Source organism: Notolepis coatsorum, assembly GCF_963971535.1.
Source record: "Notolepis coatsorum genome assembly, chromosome: 10".
Classification (NCBI taxonomy): Eukaryota; Metazoa; Chordata; class Actinopteri; order Aulopiformes; family Paralepididae; genus Notolepis; species Notolepis coatsorum.
This window is the reverse complement of record NC_140174.1, coordinates 121,961,886-121,978,002: the sequence shown is the minus strand read 5'-3', so window position 1 is coordinate 121,978,002 and position 16,117 is coordinate 121,961,886. Positions and strand designations below refer to the sequence as shown.

Sequence of the window (16,117 nt, the reverse complement as noted above, 5' to 3'; positions counted from 1 at the left end):
TGATTCAGAATTCGAATGCCAACGTAACGAACGAAGGTCCGAAGGTCCGAACGTTTGGGCTCAGCCCTACCTTGTAGCAGCACCTCCTCCTGACACGTCCACTCTGGCAGCCGCACTTCTCCGAGGAGAGCAGCAGTAAGGAGACGTCTTCACACTCCAGGACCGTCTGGTAGACCGTCTGCTGGAAGTCCGTCAGCGAGCAGTACACCACCTAGCAACACAGACAGGAAGTCAGGGAGCAGTACACCACCTAGCAACACAGACAGGAAGTGTGTCAGGGAGCAGTACACCACCTAGCAACACAGACAGGAAGTGTGTCAGGAAGCAGTACACCACCTAGCAACACAGACAGGAAGTGTGTCAGGGAGCAGTACACCACCTAGCAACACAGACAGGAAGTGTGTCAGGGAGCAGTACACCACCTAGCAACACAGACAGGAAGTGTGTCAGGGAGCAGTACACCACCTAGCAACACAGACAGGAAGTGTGTCAGGGAGCAGTACACCACCTAGCAACACAGACAGGAAGTCAGGGAGCAGTACACCACCTAGCAACACAGACAGGAAGTGTGTCAGGGAGCAGTACACCACCTAGCAACACAGACAGGAAGTCAGGGAGCAGTACACCACCTAGCAACACAGACAGGAAGTGTGTCAGGGAGCAGTACACCACCTAGCAACACAGACAGGAAGTCAGGAAGCAGTACACCACCTAGCAACACAGACAGGCCTCTTAACACATTCAGTGCCACGCCCCTTTGACCATATATGGGCTACTGTGCCAATAAGGAAGTCAATGGGAGGTCGGGGACATTTGCGAAGGCTTAAACTATATCTTAAAGGGGAACTATCTTATAAATGGCCTTTTTCAGTGTTTAGCATTGTTTCCTAGCTAATAGGATCTATGTCTCTAATTCTCATATTGGCGCATTCTTCCAATTCTCCTCTCACAATATTCACCCTCACTGAACTGAGTCATCTGAAAATGTGCATATCTGTGATGTCGGAGATTTCTCAGCTGCATAATAATGTGGCAGTTGATGTGGCAGTTGGCACCAGGCCACACAGTGGTTGGAGCCCAGCCTCAAAACGGCTTAAGATCTTGAGGTAGAAAAATGCTGTTTTTGAGTACTTGATTAGAAATACAAAACAATGAATTTTTTTGAAAAAAAAAATTACAGAGGTGTTCCATAGACTCACAGGAATTGTGTAAAAGTGCCCAAATAGTGAAAGAAATAGTAAATACCGTTTATACCGTTTTGAATACAAGTATAGTTTTGGAGAGTTCTAGTAATTCCAGAGAAATTCCGCGATAATAGCGCTTTAGTGGAATACACAAAACACGTTGTAATTTTTCGGCTGATTTATGAATCGTTTTCAAATAAACGCTAGATTATCGATAGTATAATGTGTACTTATGCACGCTAGAGAAGCGGGCTGAAAAATCTATTATCCATGCCGTGCTTAGCGCTAACGTTACGAACACACACACACACACGTTGTGATCGCTGTGAAAAAAACATCTGATTAACCCAAAACTGGTAAAATAGAGTCCTTACCTCACATCAGATGTTCTGCAAAAAGATTAATCCAATTCCTGATCGCCATTCCAAATATTGATCGCGTTTATTGATCCAACGTTATAGTCCAAAACACATAATCGAAAGCTGCTCCCAGCCTCCCCAGTGAATGTGGTAACAGATACTGCTTGCCAGAGAAGGGAAAACCCCGGACCGGCCTTTTTTTCGATGCACATTCCCAGCCAATCCAATCCAATGATGTGCAATACCATCCCGGAGACGATAGGTGGCGGTATTTGCCCATTTCGAGCTCAGACCCATTCCCAATGATAACGTCAGGCTGGATGGATGAAAAATGAATGGATATTGCTAATAAAAGAAATAACGATTAAAAAACGAGTTTTCTCGTTTTTTCTCAGGCCTTGGCACTCAACGCATGGCGAGTTAAGCCGACTAATCTCGTCGTTGGCACTGAATGTGTTAAAGGATATGTATCTTTCTCTTTTTACGGTTAACTAGCATGAATACTTGTTTTATTTAAATGTTCTCCTTTCTCCCTCTCTTCTTCTCTCTCTCTCTTTCGTCTTCTGAGTGTATCTTGATCCCAGGGGTGGTAGGGAGGGATAAGGGGTGGGCATAGCAGGTCATCGTCCATGTGTCTTCAATGAACATTTGTGTCTCTGAATAATTTGTACAAGTATGTTTGTTAGAATAATTGGGTGTCGGGGCGGCTGAGTGGCGCAGTGGGCAAGGCGCTCGCCACTAATGCAGGAGATGCTGGGTTCGAGCCCAGCACTCGGCGTTGCTACCGGCTTGGCCAGTTGTCATACTAACACACATTGGCAGTGTTAGAGGGTGGGAAAGCCGGTGGGTGGGGATTGGATGTTGTGGACAGCGACTCCTACAGGTCGGTTGGTGCGCCTGTACAGCAGAATCAGGAAGTATCGGGGGCAGCGTGAGCCTCCCACGCGTTACTCCTCGCCACTGAGATATCGCGCTGTTCAGGTGAAAAGATGTGACAGCTGCCTCCTCGTGTACCGGAGGGCACACGTGATGCAAGGCTTGGTCCTCACTGCAGCCGACCAGTGGGAGGCCTAGTCTAGCAACGTTCGAGACAGGGGAGGGGAGAATTGGCGAGGCGAAATTGGGATGGGAGAAAAATAGAAAATAAGGGGAAAAAGTGGATAAAAAAATAATAATAATTGGGTGTCTACATTTATGTATGTATGTATGTATGTATGTGTATGTTAGTCTGAATAATTGAGTGTCTAATTTGTATGTTTATTCCAATAATCGCTGTCTATATTTTGATTATTATATGTATGTTTGTTCAAATAATTGAAAAATCCTACAAATAAAGTTGTAAAAAAAGGGGGGGGCATTTCACCAAAAACAATGCTGCTTTATTTTGCACGTAATCTCACACACGTCCAAAAACTCTTAAAACCGTTTTGCATACATTTAATTTAGTTTGACAGTTATTGAGAGTAAATTTAGTTTGAATAGGGCCACCAGTGATGTCATCGGGGGGGGGGGGGGGGGGGCACACTACCCTTAATGACAGCTCCATGAAATAATGAAAAAAGACTCGTCCTATAGGGACCGCTACCTCATCGTTTCATTGAGCTGTAATTAACACAACACAGGGACTCAACATCCAAATGACATCACCCTATTCGAACTCACTCAACTCTCAATAATTAAACGAAATGAACATGTGCAAAACTGTTTCGTTTTTGGACGTGTGTGAGATTATGTGCGAAATAAAGCAGCAGTGTTTTTGGTGAATTGATATTACATTTGATTTAAAGGGGAAATATTATGTGTCTTTTCAAAAAATGTATATGACTTCCTCACATCTTTTGGTTTATTAAGCTTTTTGCAACAAAACCTAAATCAAATTTCTCCCCCTGTATTGCGAATGCCATTCTTGGTGGCTATAGCACACACCAAGTGTTTTTTAATTCATTATTTCCTTCCCTTCCTGACCACCGAGGAAACAACCTTTACAAACTGGCCAGTACAGCAGGCAGGCAGGCAGTGTTCCTGGCCCCAAAAGACACAGCTAATTGAGTAATCAAAGCTAATTCATTGCTTGTGACATCACCAAGGGCAATAATTCAGAACAGCTTGTTTAGGCTCGTTAATCTAAAGACTTCAGTCCCTGGCCGAACGGCAAGGAGCGCCTAAATAACATTCCAGACTGAAGCCAAATCCAGGCAAAGACCAGGCAAACCCATGTTCCATAACATCCACCCGGCATGGTCTCAACCTACCCTGTCGTCCTTCTTGGGCAGCTGTTCTTTGATGAGAGCCTTGGTCCTTCTGAGGAACCAATGGGAAATCTTCCTGGCCAAGGCTCGGACCGCCTTCCTCCCCGTCGCTAGGGTGCGCTTGGTTGCGCTGTGCCTCTGTCCCTGCTCGATGGGGTCGGAGAACGTGTTCTTGAAGTGGCCTATGCTGCCGAGACAACCCGGAATGGCCCTGCGAGACAAGAGTGATGTGAACATAGTAGGACAGACAGGTGTGATAATGTCACATCATTTCTTCAGATTTTAGATTTCAGATTTTAGATTTCAGATTTCAGATTTTAGATTTCAGATTTCAGATTTCAGATTTCAGATTTTAGATTTCAGATTTCAGATTCCTTTATCGTCACGTCATTCAGTACTGTACCTTACAGCAAAAAAATAGTTGTGGTTCCTCGACCGTAGAAGCATACCAATATAATATGAATAAACTCAATAAAAATAGCATAGAATATTTCACAAATGTTTCACGTGATGAGTGAGACAGGGATGCACCGGTAATATATTCAGTTGAACTTTATTAATCCCCTTCCATTTACAACGACGTCAAGAAATCCCAACACATAGAATAATAAATATAGAAACAGAAAAAAGTCAATCAATTAAACATTTAAAATAATTTAAAGCAACTGCAGACTGTGGTGAAGTGGTTTGCTATTAAAATATTTTAACTGACCAATAGATGTAAAAGCCAATCACCAGAGCGAGTGTGATGAGGTACAGAGCTCCAATCCAGCACTGACGTGATGTAGGGTGGGAGATCACCAATAATGGCTTTATACAGACACCGATCATGCTCGATCGAATGACTGGATGGTTCTTAGGGTTCCTCAAGTTTGTTCTGAGCTAAGAAGTTAGAGAAGTCAGCCTTTTCCTATGATGCCTCTAACTCATGGAATGTCCTCCAACTCTCTCTGAAATTGGAGGTTCTCCCTTCCCTCTGTATGTTTAAACTTATGATTTCAGACCATTGTGTCTAACTACCTGTAACTGTTTTAGCTGATCTTTTTAAATTATTTTTAAAGTTTTTTATTTTTACTCTGGTGTTAAATTTTCTGTGAATATTGCTTGTATTATGTACCGTTTACATTTTGTACAATCGTCGTTTTCTGTAAATGAGGGAAACCTCAGAAGCTCACGATTTTAAATAAAAGGTTGAAATGAAATGCAGGTGAAATGTGCCGCTGTAAAAAATTTAAATAAAAAAAACACAAAGGTGAACCTACCAGTCCATGACGCACCACAGCTCATCCAGGTTGTTCTGTAAGATGGTACCTGTGAGGCCCACTCGGACCTGAGACAAAACCACAGGCACAACACCGGATTCAACAAGGATCTTTGATTGATTAACAGATTGCAGAATGGGTACAATACAGTACGGCTCAATACACACAATTGTTAAGGGGATGCAGACCAGAGAAAGACTTTCGTCTTGTTTACATCAGGGTCCCCCATTTTCAATTCATAATGACATTAACACATTGTGCGCCAAAAACGTGTATACTCGTTATTGCCCGCCATGCGTTGTGTGCCAACAACGAATAAACTCGTTTTTGGGATCAATATTTCATTATTTTGCCATGGCATTCATAATTCATCCAGCCTCCCTCCACTGCTGCAGCTGGACCCTGTCTGATATTGCAACGCCTCAATACCGCCGCCTGGTGGATGTCGGGTGAGTTACACTCCAAGCCAAACCGGAAGTGGCGCTCGGTGCATCGAGGAAATTCCTCCGGCAGTAATATCTTGTAGCGTGGATCTAGATACACACTTGAGTGCATTGGGATCGCTTTCGAAACGCAATAATCAATATGATTTTGGCGTTTATTGCGTCATAAAAACGGGAAATGGATCTAGCAGATCGACGTCAAATAATTGGAATATTTTTCCTCCGGTCTCATCGGCGAACGGTAAGAGGAATATAACGTTATTTTCAGCCCGATTGTTTATTCATTTCACGGCAATCCATCTGATCAACGTATCAACCCATAGTAAAAAAAAAAGACGCTACTGACGATCAAGGAATTATAAACGACCCCCCCCCCTTGACGCATGACGAAGCATAATGTATACCGATCATATACATTTGAATTTTTTAATATAGCGTGTATTTGCATATTTGCTTAAAACTAGTTTTTATTCCTTATTTTTGTCAGATAATTTTTTTTTTATGTGGAGTTCTCTCTCCTGATTGGAATAAGTGGGAACGTGATACCCAGGCCCGGACTGGCCATCGGGAGCACCGGGAGTTTTCCCGGTGGCCTGGCCTGCACAGAAAAAAAAGAAAAAATAATTATATAATATATATATATATTTTTTTTTATTATACATTTTATTGAATTTTTTGCCAGGCCATTGTTTCTAGTTGTGGCGGCGCGATAGTTAGATAACCTAGGTGGGTGGGGAACAACCAGGCAGGATTTCACTGTCTGCGACAGAGTTGGAGAACTATCTGACTCTCTCCCTCTCACGGCTCACACACACACAAATGGAGCCGCTTGTGATTGGTGGAGGCGGGACCAGGCGATACAACTGATTGACAGCGGAGGCGGCGAATGGAATGGCAGATGGCACTCAGATGCAGAATAACAGCCAGGCAGTGAGCCAGGTAGTGAGGGACTCGGGAGAGATACAGTAGAGCGAAAGTCAATTAACGTTGATGTCAAGATGGACAGTGGAAGAAAGAGAAAGGGTGGAGGAGAGAGGGATAAAACAAAGAAAAAGAAAGGCCCTTACAGGAGATGCTGCTAAATCCAGCAACATTTATCAAATGTTTTCTTGCACCAAGGTCAAGGAACCAGCAGGTTAGTCAGTGATAAAAATAAACATGTTAGCTAGCTAACGTTACCATGCAATGCATCATCTCCCCTGTCAAAAGCCCAATGTTAAATCTGCCAAGAAACAAATAAATAATTTAACCCTTGTGTTTGAAAACTCATATTGAAACCATATTAGGGGACTAAATTGAAAAATGCCATAAAAAGATTATATGTTTAAATAATTTCCCACTTTCTTTTCCATAAATATTTTATTCAACTTCAGATAAAAAATTAAATACTCCGACTTTTCTGAAAGGAGTTGTTAAATCTGACATTACAAAAAACAATATGTGGTGGTTATGATCTGGGCTGAAGTTGAATAAACAATTTATGAAAGAGAAAGTCAAAATAATTCCAAGATAATTCAAAGATTACACACCTTTGCCACATATATTGGCTACAAACATAATCACTGCAAAGTTATCAAAAAAATAAGAATCTGATCAGACACAAAGGTTAAGTTGTTGTTCCCTTTCTAATTTCCTCAAAAACATCTAGTCTAGTTAATGTGATCAATAATGACAATTGATGCTTTTTGTTGGAAATTTCAGTCAGTGAGCTCATACTTTGAGCTCATTTTATAGTTAAAATGATTGAGACAACGCAATCTTCTGTCTTCGTTGTGCATGCATGCGTGTGCTCACCACACACGATACATGTGTCACTATTCTGGCAGTGGCTACTGTTATTATAGTATTTTTTTTTATTTATTTTTTTTAATCTTTTTCCCCCTCCATTTTCCTCCGATTTTCTCCCATCCCAATGTTATGCCAATTCCCAATCCCCTTCCTGGTCGCTGCGCACTTACCCCCCACAGTCGGTCTGGGAGAGTGGAGGCTATCACGTGCTTCCTCCGACACACATCCAGCCAATCAACCGCTTCTTTTCACCTGGCAGCGCGGATTCTCATTGAGAGGGCGTAGCGTGTGGAAGGATCACACTATCCCACTCAAGTCCTATCCGCGCTTAGCAGGCGCCCCGACCGAACTGTAGGAGTCGCTGTTTACAACGACCCGTGCCCACCCCGCCAGCTTCTCCCACCCTCTAATACTGCCAATTGTATTAGTGTGAACAGCCAGCCAAGCTGGTGACAACCCCGGAGCTGTGAGCTGGATTCGAACAGGCGAATCTAGCCGCTCCGGGGTTTGGTGACGAACGCAATCTCCGTTACGCCACCTGACCGCCCGTTATTATAGTATTGTAATGAAAAATCTGTTATTTAATGTTTGTGTAAAGGGCTATTTTAACTGTTGATGGGTAGTGCATCAGTAAAGTGAATATGGTATTGTGCTCTTGCTCTGTTTGAATAGGTGGAGAGAGTGGTTAACTGTATTATAATAGTAAATAGAAAAATATGTTGTGCTCTTGCTTTTTTCTTTTTGAAGGTGGAGAGAGTAGCATTGCTAGTGCCACAACAGTTTTATTTGAGGTTCATAACAGTACATTGTACTAAGCAATTGTTAGCTCATTAGTTTGTGATTCACATGCACTGAAATTCACCAGAATGCAGGAAATTAAGTCTTTGTAACTAACATTTTCCTGGTGGGGGACCCCCAGACCCCCCGCTTAAAAAGTGGCCTGACTGGGGCTATATTTCGCGCTATATCTCCCGGTATTAATTATTTCCCCAGTCCAGCCCTGGTGATACCAGAACATGTATTTAGTGTTTACTAGGGATGTCCGATATTATCGGCCTACCGATATTATCGGCCGATATCGGCATTAAAATGTGATATCGGAAAATATCGGTATCGGTTTTCAAAAAAAATTCTAAATATTTATTATTATTTTTTTTTTTACATTTCTAGAACCTTTATTTACCCAGGCAAGCAAGTAAGAACAAATTCTGATTTTATTTATTGTCAAAAGTATGCATAATGTTGTGTTAATTCCACAACAAGAGATATGTAATGTTAATTACCTGAAATTATTCCGTTTTTTGGGGGGGAAACCCTGCATATATCGGTATCGGTTGATATTGGTTGATATCGGTATCGGAAATTAAGAGTTGGACAATATCGGTATATCGGTATCGGTAAAAAAGTCAATATCGAGCATCCCTAGTGTTTACTGCAGAGCAGGAGGAACTGGGAGACCCACGTTACTGACCAGACACTCTGTATCAGTGATGACTGTTTACTGCAGAGTGGAGGGACTGGGAGACCCATGTTACTGACCAGACACTCTGTATCAGTGATGGCTGTTGGAGTGTAGAGCTATTATTTCAACATGTAGACCACTTGTTTTAACAAAAATAAATACCACTTACAGCACCTTTAATAATAATGTAATCCATTCTCATTATGGGAGGATATATGTAGCTATATCTGACATGAAACTTCAGGAATTAGATTCGATTCAAATGTATCGTCCTCATACAGCACAAGTACAGTACAACGAAAATAAGTTTGGTATCCAACCAGAGCGCAAATGTAACAGTAAAATGCAATAGTAATATACAATGTACAGGTGATTAAACTGGGTATAAAATATATAAATTAGTATTACGGAGTATAGTGCTAATCAGGTGTATGTACAGAGTTGTAATATGTACAGTGATACAGGTATTTAAGACAGTATGGTAGTAAGTCGTACTGGCCAGCAGCTTAATTAGTAAGAGTAGGTAAGGGATACAGTATGTACAGATATATAGTATAAAGGATTATATGCAGGTAGGGCGGCTACGTGGCGTAGTGGGCAAGGCGCTCGCCACGAATGCAGAGACGCTGGGCTCGCCTGTTCGAGCCCAGCGCTCCACATTGCTTTCAGTTTAGCTGGTCGTTCATACTAATACACATTGGCCGTATTAGGGGGTGGGAAACTGATGGGTGGGGATCGGGCGTTGTGGACAGCGACTCCTACAGGTCGGTTGGTGCGCCTGCGGCCCTGCGCAGTAGAATCAGGAAGTGTCGGGGGCAGCGTGAGCCTCCCACGCGTTACTCCTCGCCACTGAGAGATCGAGCTGCGCAGGTGAAAAGATGCGACTGCTGTAACCTCAAGTACCGGAGGGGACTTGTGCTATGTATGACTTAGTCCACATTGCAGCCGGCTTGTGGGAGGCAAGAAACAGCGTTCGTGACAGGGGAGGGTTGAATTGGATGATACGAAATTGGGATGGGAGAAAAATATAGAAAATGGGAGAAAAAGTGGATTAAAAAAAAAAAGGATTATATGCAGGTCTGTACAGACAGTAGGGCTGACCCCGAAACCTGTTTTTGGGCTTCGAACTTCGTCAGGGTTTTTCAAACGGACGTTCAAACCTTCGTTTTTAATAATAATAATTAAAGAAAATCTAAAAAAAGAAATCTAAATTTTTTTCCCCTCAAACTAAATCCTCAATTTGAATAAAGTGATTAATCTGATTAAATTAGTCTTTCTTTTTTATTAAATCAACTTTCTTTAATGAATATAACAGTTTTAATACTATAATATTAGTGTAGCCTAATCTTTATCTGCAACTGTGAAGAAAAACCCCATTGGTTTAAACAGAATGAATAGACACATAAAAATATATATATATATATAAACATTTAAAATTCGAATGTTGATTTAGAATTCGAAAGCCAACGTAACGAACGAAGGTCAGAACGTTCGAACGTTTGGGCTCAGCCCTAACAGACGGATGTGGATACAGGGGAGGAAACTAACTTTTTGGCTTACCAGCCAACTGGCGAGTATATGATTTTTTTTACCAGCCAAACAGATTTTTTACCAGCCATAAATAAATCGCTAATTGTGATAATTACTTCTTTGTATGTCTTCGTCTAAATTGATTTTCAATCATAGTAATAATCACACCGTGTCTCTACTCTTTAAAATATTTATTACCATAAAACATTAATAAGTGTCTCTACTCTTCACAATATTAGCATAAAACATATATTAATCACACCGTCTCTACTCTTCAAAATATTAGGATATCACATATTAACATGAAAGAGGGAACTATTCTGGACTGGGTTGGGCTGAACTGGGCAGTGAAAGATGCTGGGCTGGACTGGGTTGGGCAGGGAAACTTGGGCTGGTCTAGGTTGGACTGGGTTGGGCTGGACTGGGCTGGGCAGTGAAAGAACCAAGCATTTCACTGTAATGTAATAGCTAAATAAACCAAAACTTGAACTTGACTACATTTGCACTCTGGTTGGATGCCAAACGTATTCTGGTTGTACTGTACTTGTGCTGTATGATGACAATACATTGGAATCGAATCTCATGTCAACGCTAGGGGTTCAGCAGGTGTATTCTGAATGACAAGTATGACAACATCACCGTTGTGAAGGGCATATGGGCGAGTGGTGATATGGGGGGAAACCCGGTAATAATTCTGTAATAATAAAATGTCACTCGGCTGCATTTAAGCAAAGCCGCTCAGTATAGTCGTCCACTATGTTGAACGCGCGTTATGGTAGCTTGTTACATGCTAGGTGGCTAGCCGGCTAATGCTGGTTGACTTGAGTGAGTGGAATCGTTAGCCTCACGCCCACTTGTCATTCTCATCCGACTCGAAGGAGACGCGTCACGTGCTGTTGTTCGCCCCCACGTCAGACCGCACTGATATCCGAAAGCGACAACTCTACATGCAATTATTTTCATCCACTGATACTGATGTGTTTTTGTCTAAGTTTGTCTACGTTGTCAAGCCGGTGACAGGAGTCTGTAGGGCTGCACGCAGTGGTCTGTCCACTTCCCCTAGATGGGCGGCATCTTTTAGAAAACGAGTGTTCATTGGAGGAGCTTAGAACGCAACAATGATGTTCATTGGTTATGGATTATTATGAGGCGCAAATGGGAGGAATCATAAGGGGGGAGTCAGAGTTCGGCTTGTGCCAGTGAGCGAATGAGCAGATTGCAAAATAATTTTTTTGTTTTGTTTTGTTTACCATGCAGAATAACCAATGTGGCGAGTGCTCTTCATGAATCACTCTGCAAACATAAAGAATACTCGCATTTGGCAAGTAAAATGGCCTAATTTCCTCCCGTGTGGATATATATATATCGTATAGCTGGATGTGTGGCCACCACCACACACAGATTGTGGTAATAATCTGTGTGTGGTGATGTACTAATATACTAATACTGTAAAAAGAAACACCACTTACAGCAGCTTTAGTAACGTAATCCATTCTCGCTATGGGAGGAAGTCTCACCTGACACGTCAGCCCCTTCATGGCCTGGGTGATCTGGGAGTTGGGGTTCTTTATCTTGTGGGCCTCGTCCACGATCACAGCACACCAGTCTATGCTGTGAGGGGAGGGAGCAGCAGGTATGGCAATAAGACTACAACCAAAAAGGTTAAGACTACAGATGGAGATCCGTCAGCCGTTCTACCGTCGCCAATATTCGTCAATGTTTTCATTATGACGACTGAATTAGTTTTACCTCTCTTCTCAACCAAAATCTGCCTTTCTTTACCTTCTACATGTTACCAAAGACGTTTCAAAATAACTGGAGGAACGCACCGTGGCTCCTCCTCCTCCCTCTCACCACCAGCAGAGAATACCGTTTGGGCTTGAGAGGAGCGCACCACTGTGAAGGAAGGGTGCGCTGCATTTACAACACAGGACAAAATTAGAGCAACACTGCATGTGGCACAATAATAATTGTATCTCGATTATCTTGTGTTCATGATGATGGGAAGCCAAAATCATAATTGAAATTGAAACTTGATTAATCGCCCAGCCCTAGTCATGTCCCTTTTTTGTTTGTTTACTTAAACGGATCCCCATTAGCTGACGCCTAAGCGGCAGCTAGTCTTCCTGGGGTCCAACAACATACATACACAAGATAACATACACCGATAGAACATAAGAAAAGCATATATCACAAAAAAAATTATCATAGAATAGAGAAAAAACATGTATCATAGAATAAAAATAAATATAAAACAGGAGATGAAGAAACAAGAGATAAAATCCAGTTAAACGTTTTCTCGGATAGTCCGCTTTTTTTGGGGTGGTGTGAATGCTCAGGCGAACTCTGGTGCGGACCAAACACGCAAACTCTGGTCCGCCTTAAAACGTAGGTCTCGGTTCGCTTCATCGGACCAAAGTGACCTGATAAACTGTGCATCTTGGGTAGAAGGAAAAAAACAAACACTGCGGTAAACATGTCTCGTGGACAGACGTGGGCGAATGACGAGGTGAAAGCCCTGATAGAAATATGGGCAGAAGACCAAATTAAACAGCTACTTGTGGGCACTCATAAAAACAACGCAGTGTACAAGTTGTTTAGCGAGAGGATGGTGGTAATGGGCTTCAATAGAACAATGGATCAATGCCACGTCAAAATAAAAAAAACTGCGTCAGCAATATATTAATAAATAAGCAGAGAATTAAATTATATGTCCATAACATGTGTTTTTAATTAGCATAGCCTAAATAAATATGAATTCAAGAAGTTAAATACTGAATTAATGACATACATTTATTAACAGGCTGAAAGTTCAAACGAATAACAGGCTGAAAAAACAATTAGACTATTTAATAGGCTAAACACAGTGCGTAAAATATAGGCTAAGTGATGCATAAAAGGCAACTTTGGCTATAGCCTTCTAAAACTATTAAAGAAGTTAAAACTAATAACAGGCTGAAAAAACATCTACAAATAGACAAGATTATCCTGGGCTAAATGAGAGCTATGGATAGAGACGTCACATTAAATCTTCGAAAATATCGTGCTCAGATATTTGTAGGCACGCTTGCAGGACTTCTCTGGTGCATATTTGTCATATTGGCAGATGTTAATGCATTGTAAAAATATAGTTAGTGCATAGTTTAAAATACGTCTACAAATAAACACGATTTTTCTGGGTTATATGAAAGTTAAGCAATGGTTGAAAAGACGTGTTTTGCTCACTGGGTTGTGTCCAATAGACGAGCGCCCTTTTCGACCGTGTGACATTGTTCCGAAGGTTTAGTGCGCCTGACAAATTGCAGTGTGAATGCAGACGAACCAAATGAAGAATGCAACAATGTTGCAACTTCACCCCCCGAACCGCACTGAGTCCGTACCGTGTCCACCAAAACTATATGTGAAAGCGCCCTAAGATTTATTTAAAAACTAGCCTTTCCTTTGTTGTCCAGAACATCGCTGGGAAGACAGTTCCAGGATACTATCGCCCTATAAAATACCACCCTTTTCATAAAATTTGACTTAGGTAGAGGTAAAGTAATCAATCCACCTCTTGCCCCTCTGGTGGAATGTGTGCGAGTACTTGCGCAGTACACAATGCAATTATAAAAAGGAGTTTGAGTTTGAGTAACTCTATGAAAATATGTAATTAAGTTAGCAGATACTCGTACCTTAACACTGAGCTATGAGAGACGTGCATGCATATCAACCACACTAGACCTAGGTGAGCAGCCTAGGACCAGTCTAGCTGCCTTGTTTTGAGCTACTTGTAGTTTTCTGAGTAGACCATTGGATGCAGATGACCATACTACAGAGCAGTGGTCTAAATGACATAAAACCATAGAGCACACAACTTGACTAAACAGCAATGATGTGAGATAAAGTGAGCACTTCCGTGTGTGTGTGTGTGTGTGTGTGTGTGTGTGTGTGTGTGTGTGTGTGTGTGTGTGTGTGTGTGTGTGTGTGTGTGTGTGTGTGTGTGTGTGTGTGTGTGTGTGTGCGCGCGCGTTTATTAAGTTTATTAGGATCCATGACAACAACTAGTCTTCCTGGGGTCCACACAAAACATAAAACAACATTACATTTGACAAGACTTTTTACAGAACAGTAGATAGAACATTTAAAACAGATTTCTGAAGTCCATTTTCCTTCAAGCATTGACTTTCATATACCGCTTATTTTCAGATTTCATTGGAAAGAAAATAATGATAATAATAATAATAATGATAATAAAATAAGAATAGAGTACTTATATCTGCATTTACCATTTACACATGCCAGCCTTCAATTCTCTTAAGGTACAACAACTACCTGAAATGAAGTGTTCCTGTGTATGTGTGTGTGTGTTCCTGTGTGTGTTAGGCCTACCCGTTGAACTGCTCCAGGCAGAGGCGGAGGGTCTCGTAGGTGGTGAGGGCGATCTCCGAGCGGCCCTTCCTGACCCGGGCCAGCTCCTCCTCCCGCCGCGGCCCGTGGAGCACCGCCACCCGGAAGTGGCCCCAGGTGTCCAGCTCGTCCTTCCAGTTGTAGAGCACCGACAGCGGGGCCACGATCAGGAAAACCTGGGGGGGGGGGGGGGGGCACGGTCAACAAGCTGTCACAGAGTCACAGAGTCACACTCTCAGGTAAGGCTGAGACGATATACCAATTGGAATAATCGATAAATCGGGACAAAATTATCGATGAATATCGATTTTTTAAAATTATTATTATTTGTAATATATATATATATATATATATATATATATATATATATATATATATATATATTTTTTTTTAACAACAAATTTATGTTTATTTGGCAGCAATTCTTTGTCGTTGCCGCCATCAGATTTCCCCATTCAAAACTACCACAGTGATCCTTCTCATGTTATAGTTGTGGTCTCTGGATGTGATGGAGGAGTGCACTGCATATTGAATGCACAGTGCAGAGTTGCAATTCAACTGAATTTACATGAAATAATGGGGATGTTTTAACTAAAACATGCCACAAGACCTAATATTTTAGTATAGTATAAAGTATTTAAAAAAATTACACTTGCAAATAAATCGATAAGTGACGCCACTTATCGATTTCATGCAGTTATCGATAATGTGTGTAATCTGAACATGTGTGTATTGTTACACCCTGAACAAGGCCCCTAGCGAGACGTCTGCACTGCAGGCGTGTTGTGTATCGACAGCTCACCTTGCTGGGCCTGCTGTGCTTGGAAGTCATCTGTAGGAACTGAGGTCTGTTGTTCTCAATGTCTTCCCATGTCCCCGTTTTATGCAGAACAGCTGCAAGGAAGCCAATGACCTGTTGATAGACCACACACACAGATGCACGCGCACACACACACACACACACACACACACACACACACACACACACACATGCACACAGTCAAAATCAAATAAGTATCCATTCATACCATGACCACAGGACATCCCTACCGCTTTGGGACAAACATAGACAGAAGCTGAATCTTTAACCGTTGCTATCTCCCTGTGTGGTCTTGCTGAGAGTGCAAGAGTGTTTGTGTGTGTGTGTGTGTGCGTGTGTGTGTGTGTGTGTGTGTGTGTGTGTGTGTGTGTGTGTGTGTGTGTGTGTGTGTGTGTGTGTGTGTGTGTGTGTGTGTGTGTGTGAGAGAGAGAGACAGAGAGACAGACAGAGAGAGAGTGAGAGACAAAGAAAGACTACATCATATTAAATCATAGGAGGAGAATCTTATTTCGCAGATACATAATAGGCAATTCATTATAGGCATTTAGCAGGAACCATGTCCAACAGCATGATGAGCTTACAAACATACAGGGTCCAGTACATAGCCTGTACCTTAACCCAAAACACACAGTAC

At 41.9% G+C, this 16,117-nt stretch overlaps 1 protein-coding gene across 1 annotated transcript in view; it reads right to left on the bottom strand.

Moving 5' to 3' along the window:
• Window positions 1–16,117, bottom strand: part of ercc6l2 (excision repair cross-complementation group 6-like 2) — a 124,963-nt gene that overhangs the window by 79,424 nt on the left and 29,422 nt on the right. The window contains exons 3-8 of the mRNA XM_084323168.1: window positions 15,466–15,576; window positions 14,646–14,839; window positions 11,795–11,888; window positions 5,055–5,122; window positions 3,796–4,003; window positions 71–211 (exon numbers count right to left, since the gene is read on the bottom strand). Of these exons, the coding sequence (XP_084179294.1) occupies window positions 71–211; window positions 3,796–4,003; window positions 5,055–5,122; window positions 11,795–11,888; window positions 14,646–14,839; window positions 15,466–15,576 (816 nt within the window). The remainder of the gene's footprint in view (window positions 1–70; window positions 212–3,795; window positions 4,004–5,054; window positions 5,123–11,794; window positions 11,889–14,645; window positions 14,840–15,465; window positions 15,577–16,117) is intronic.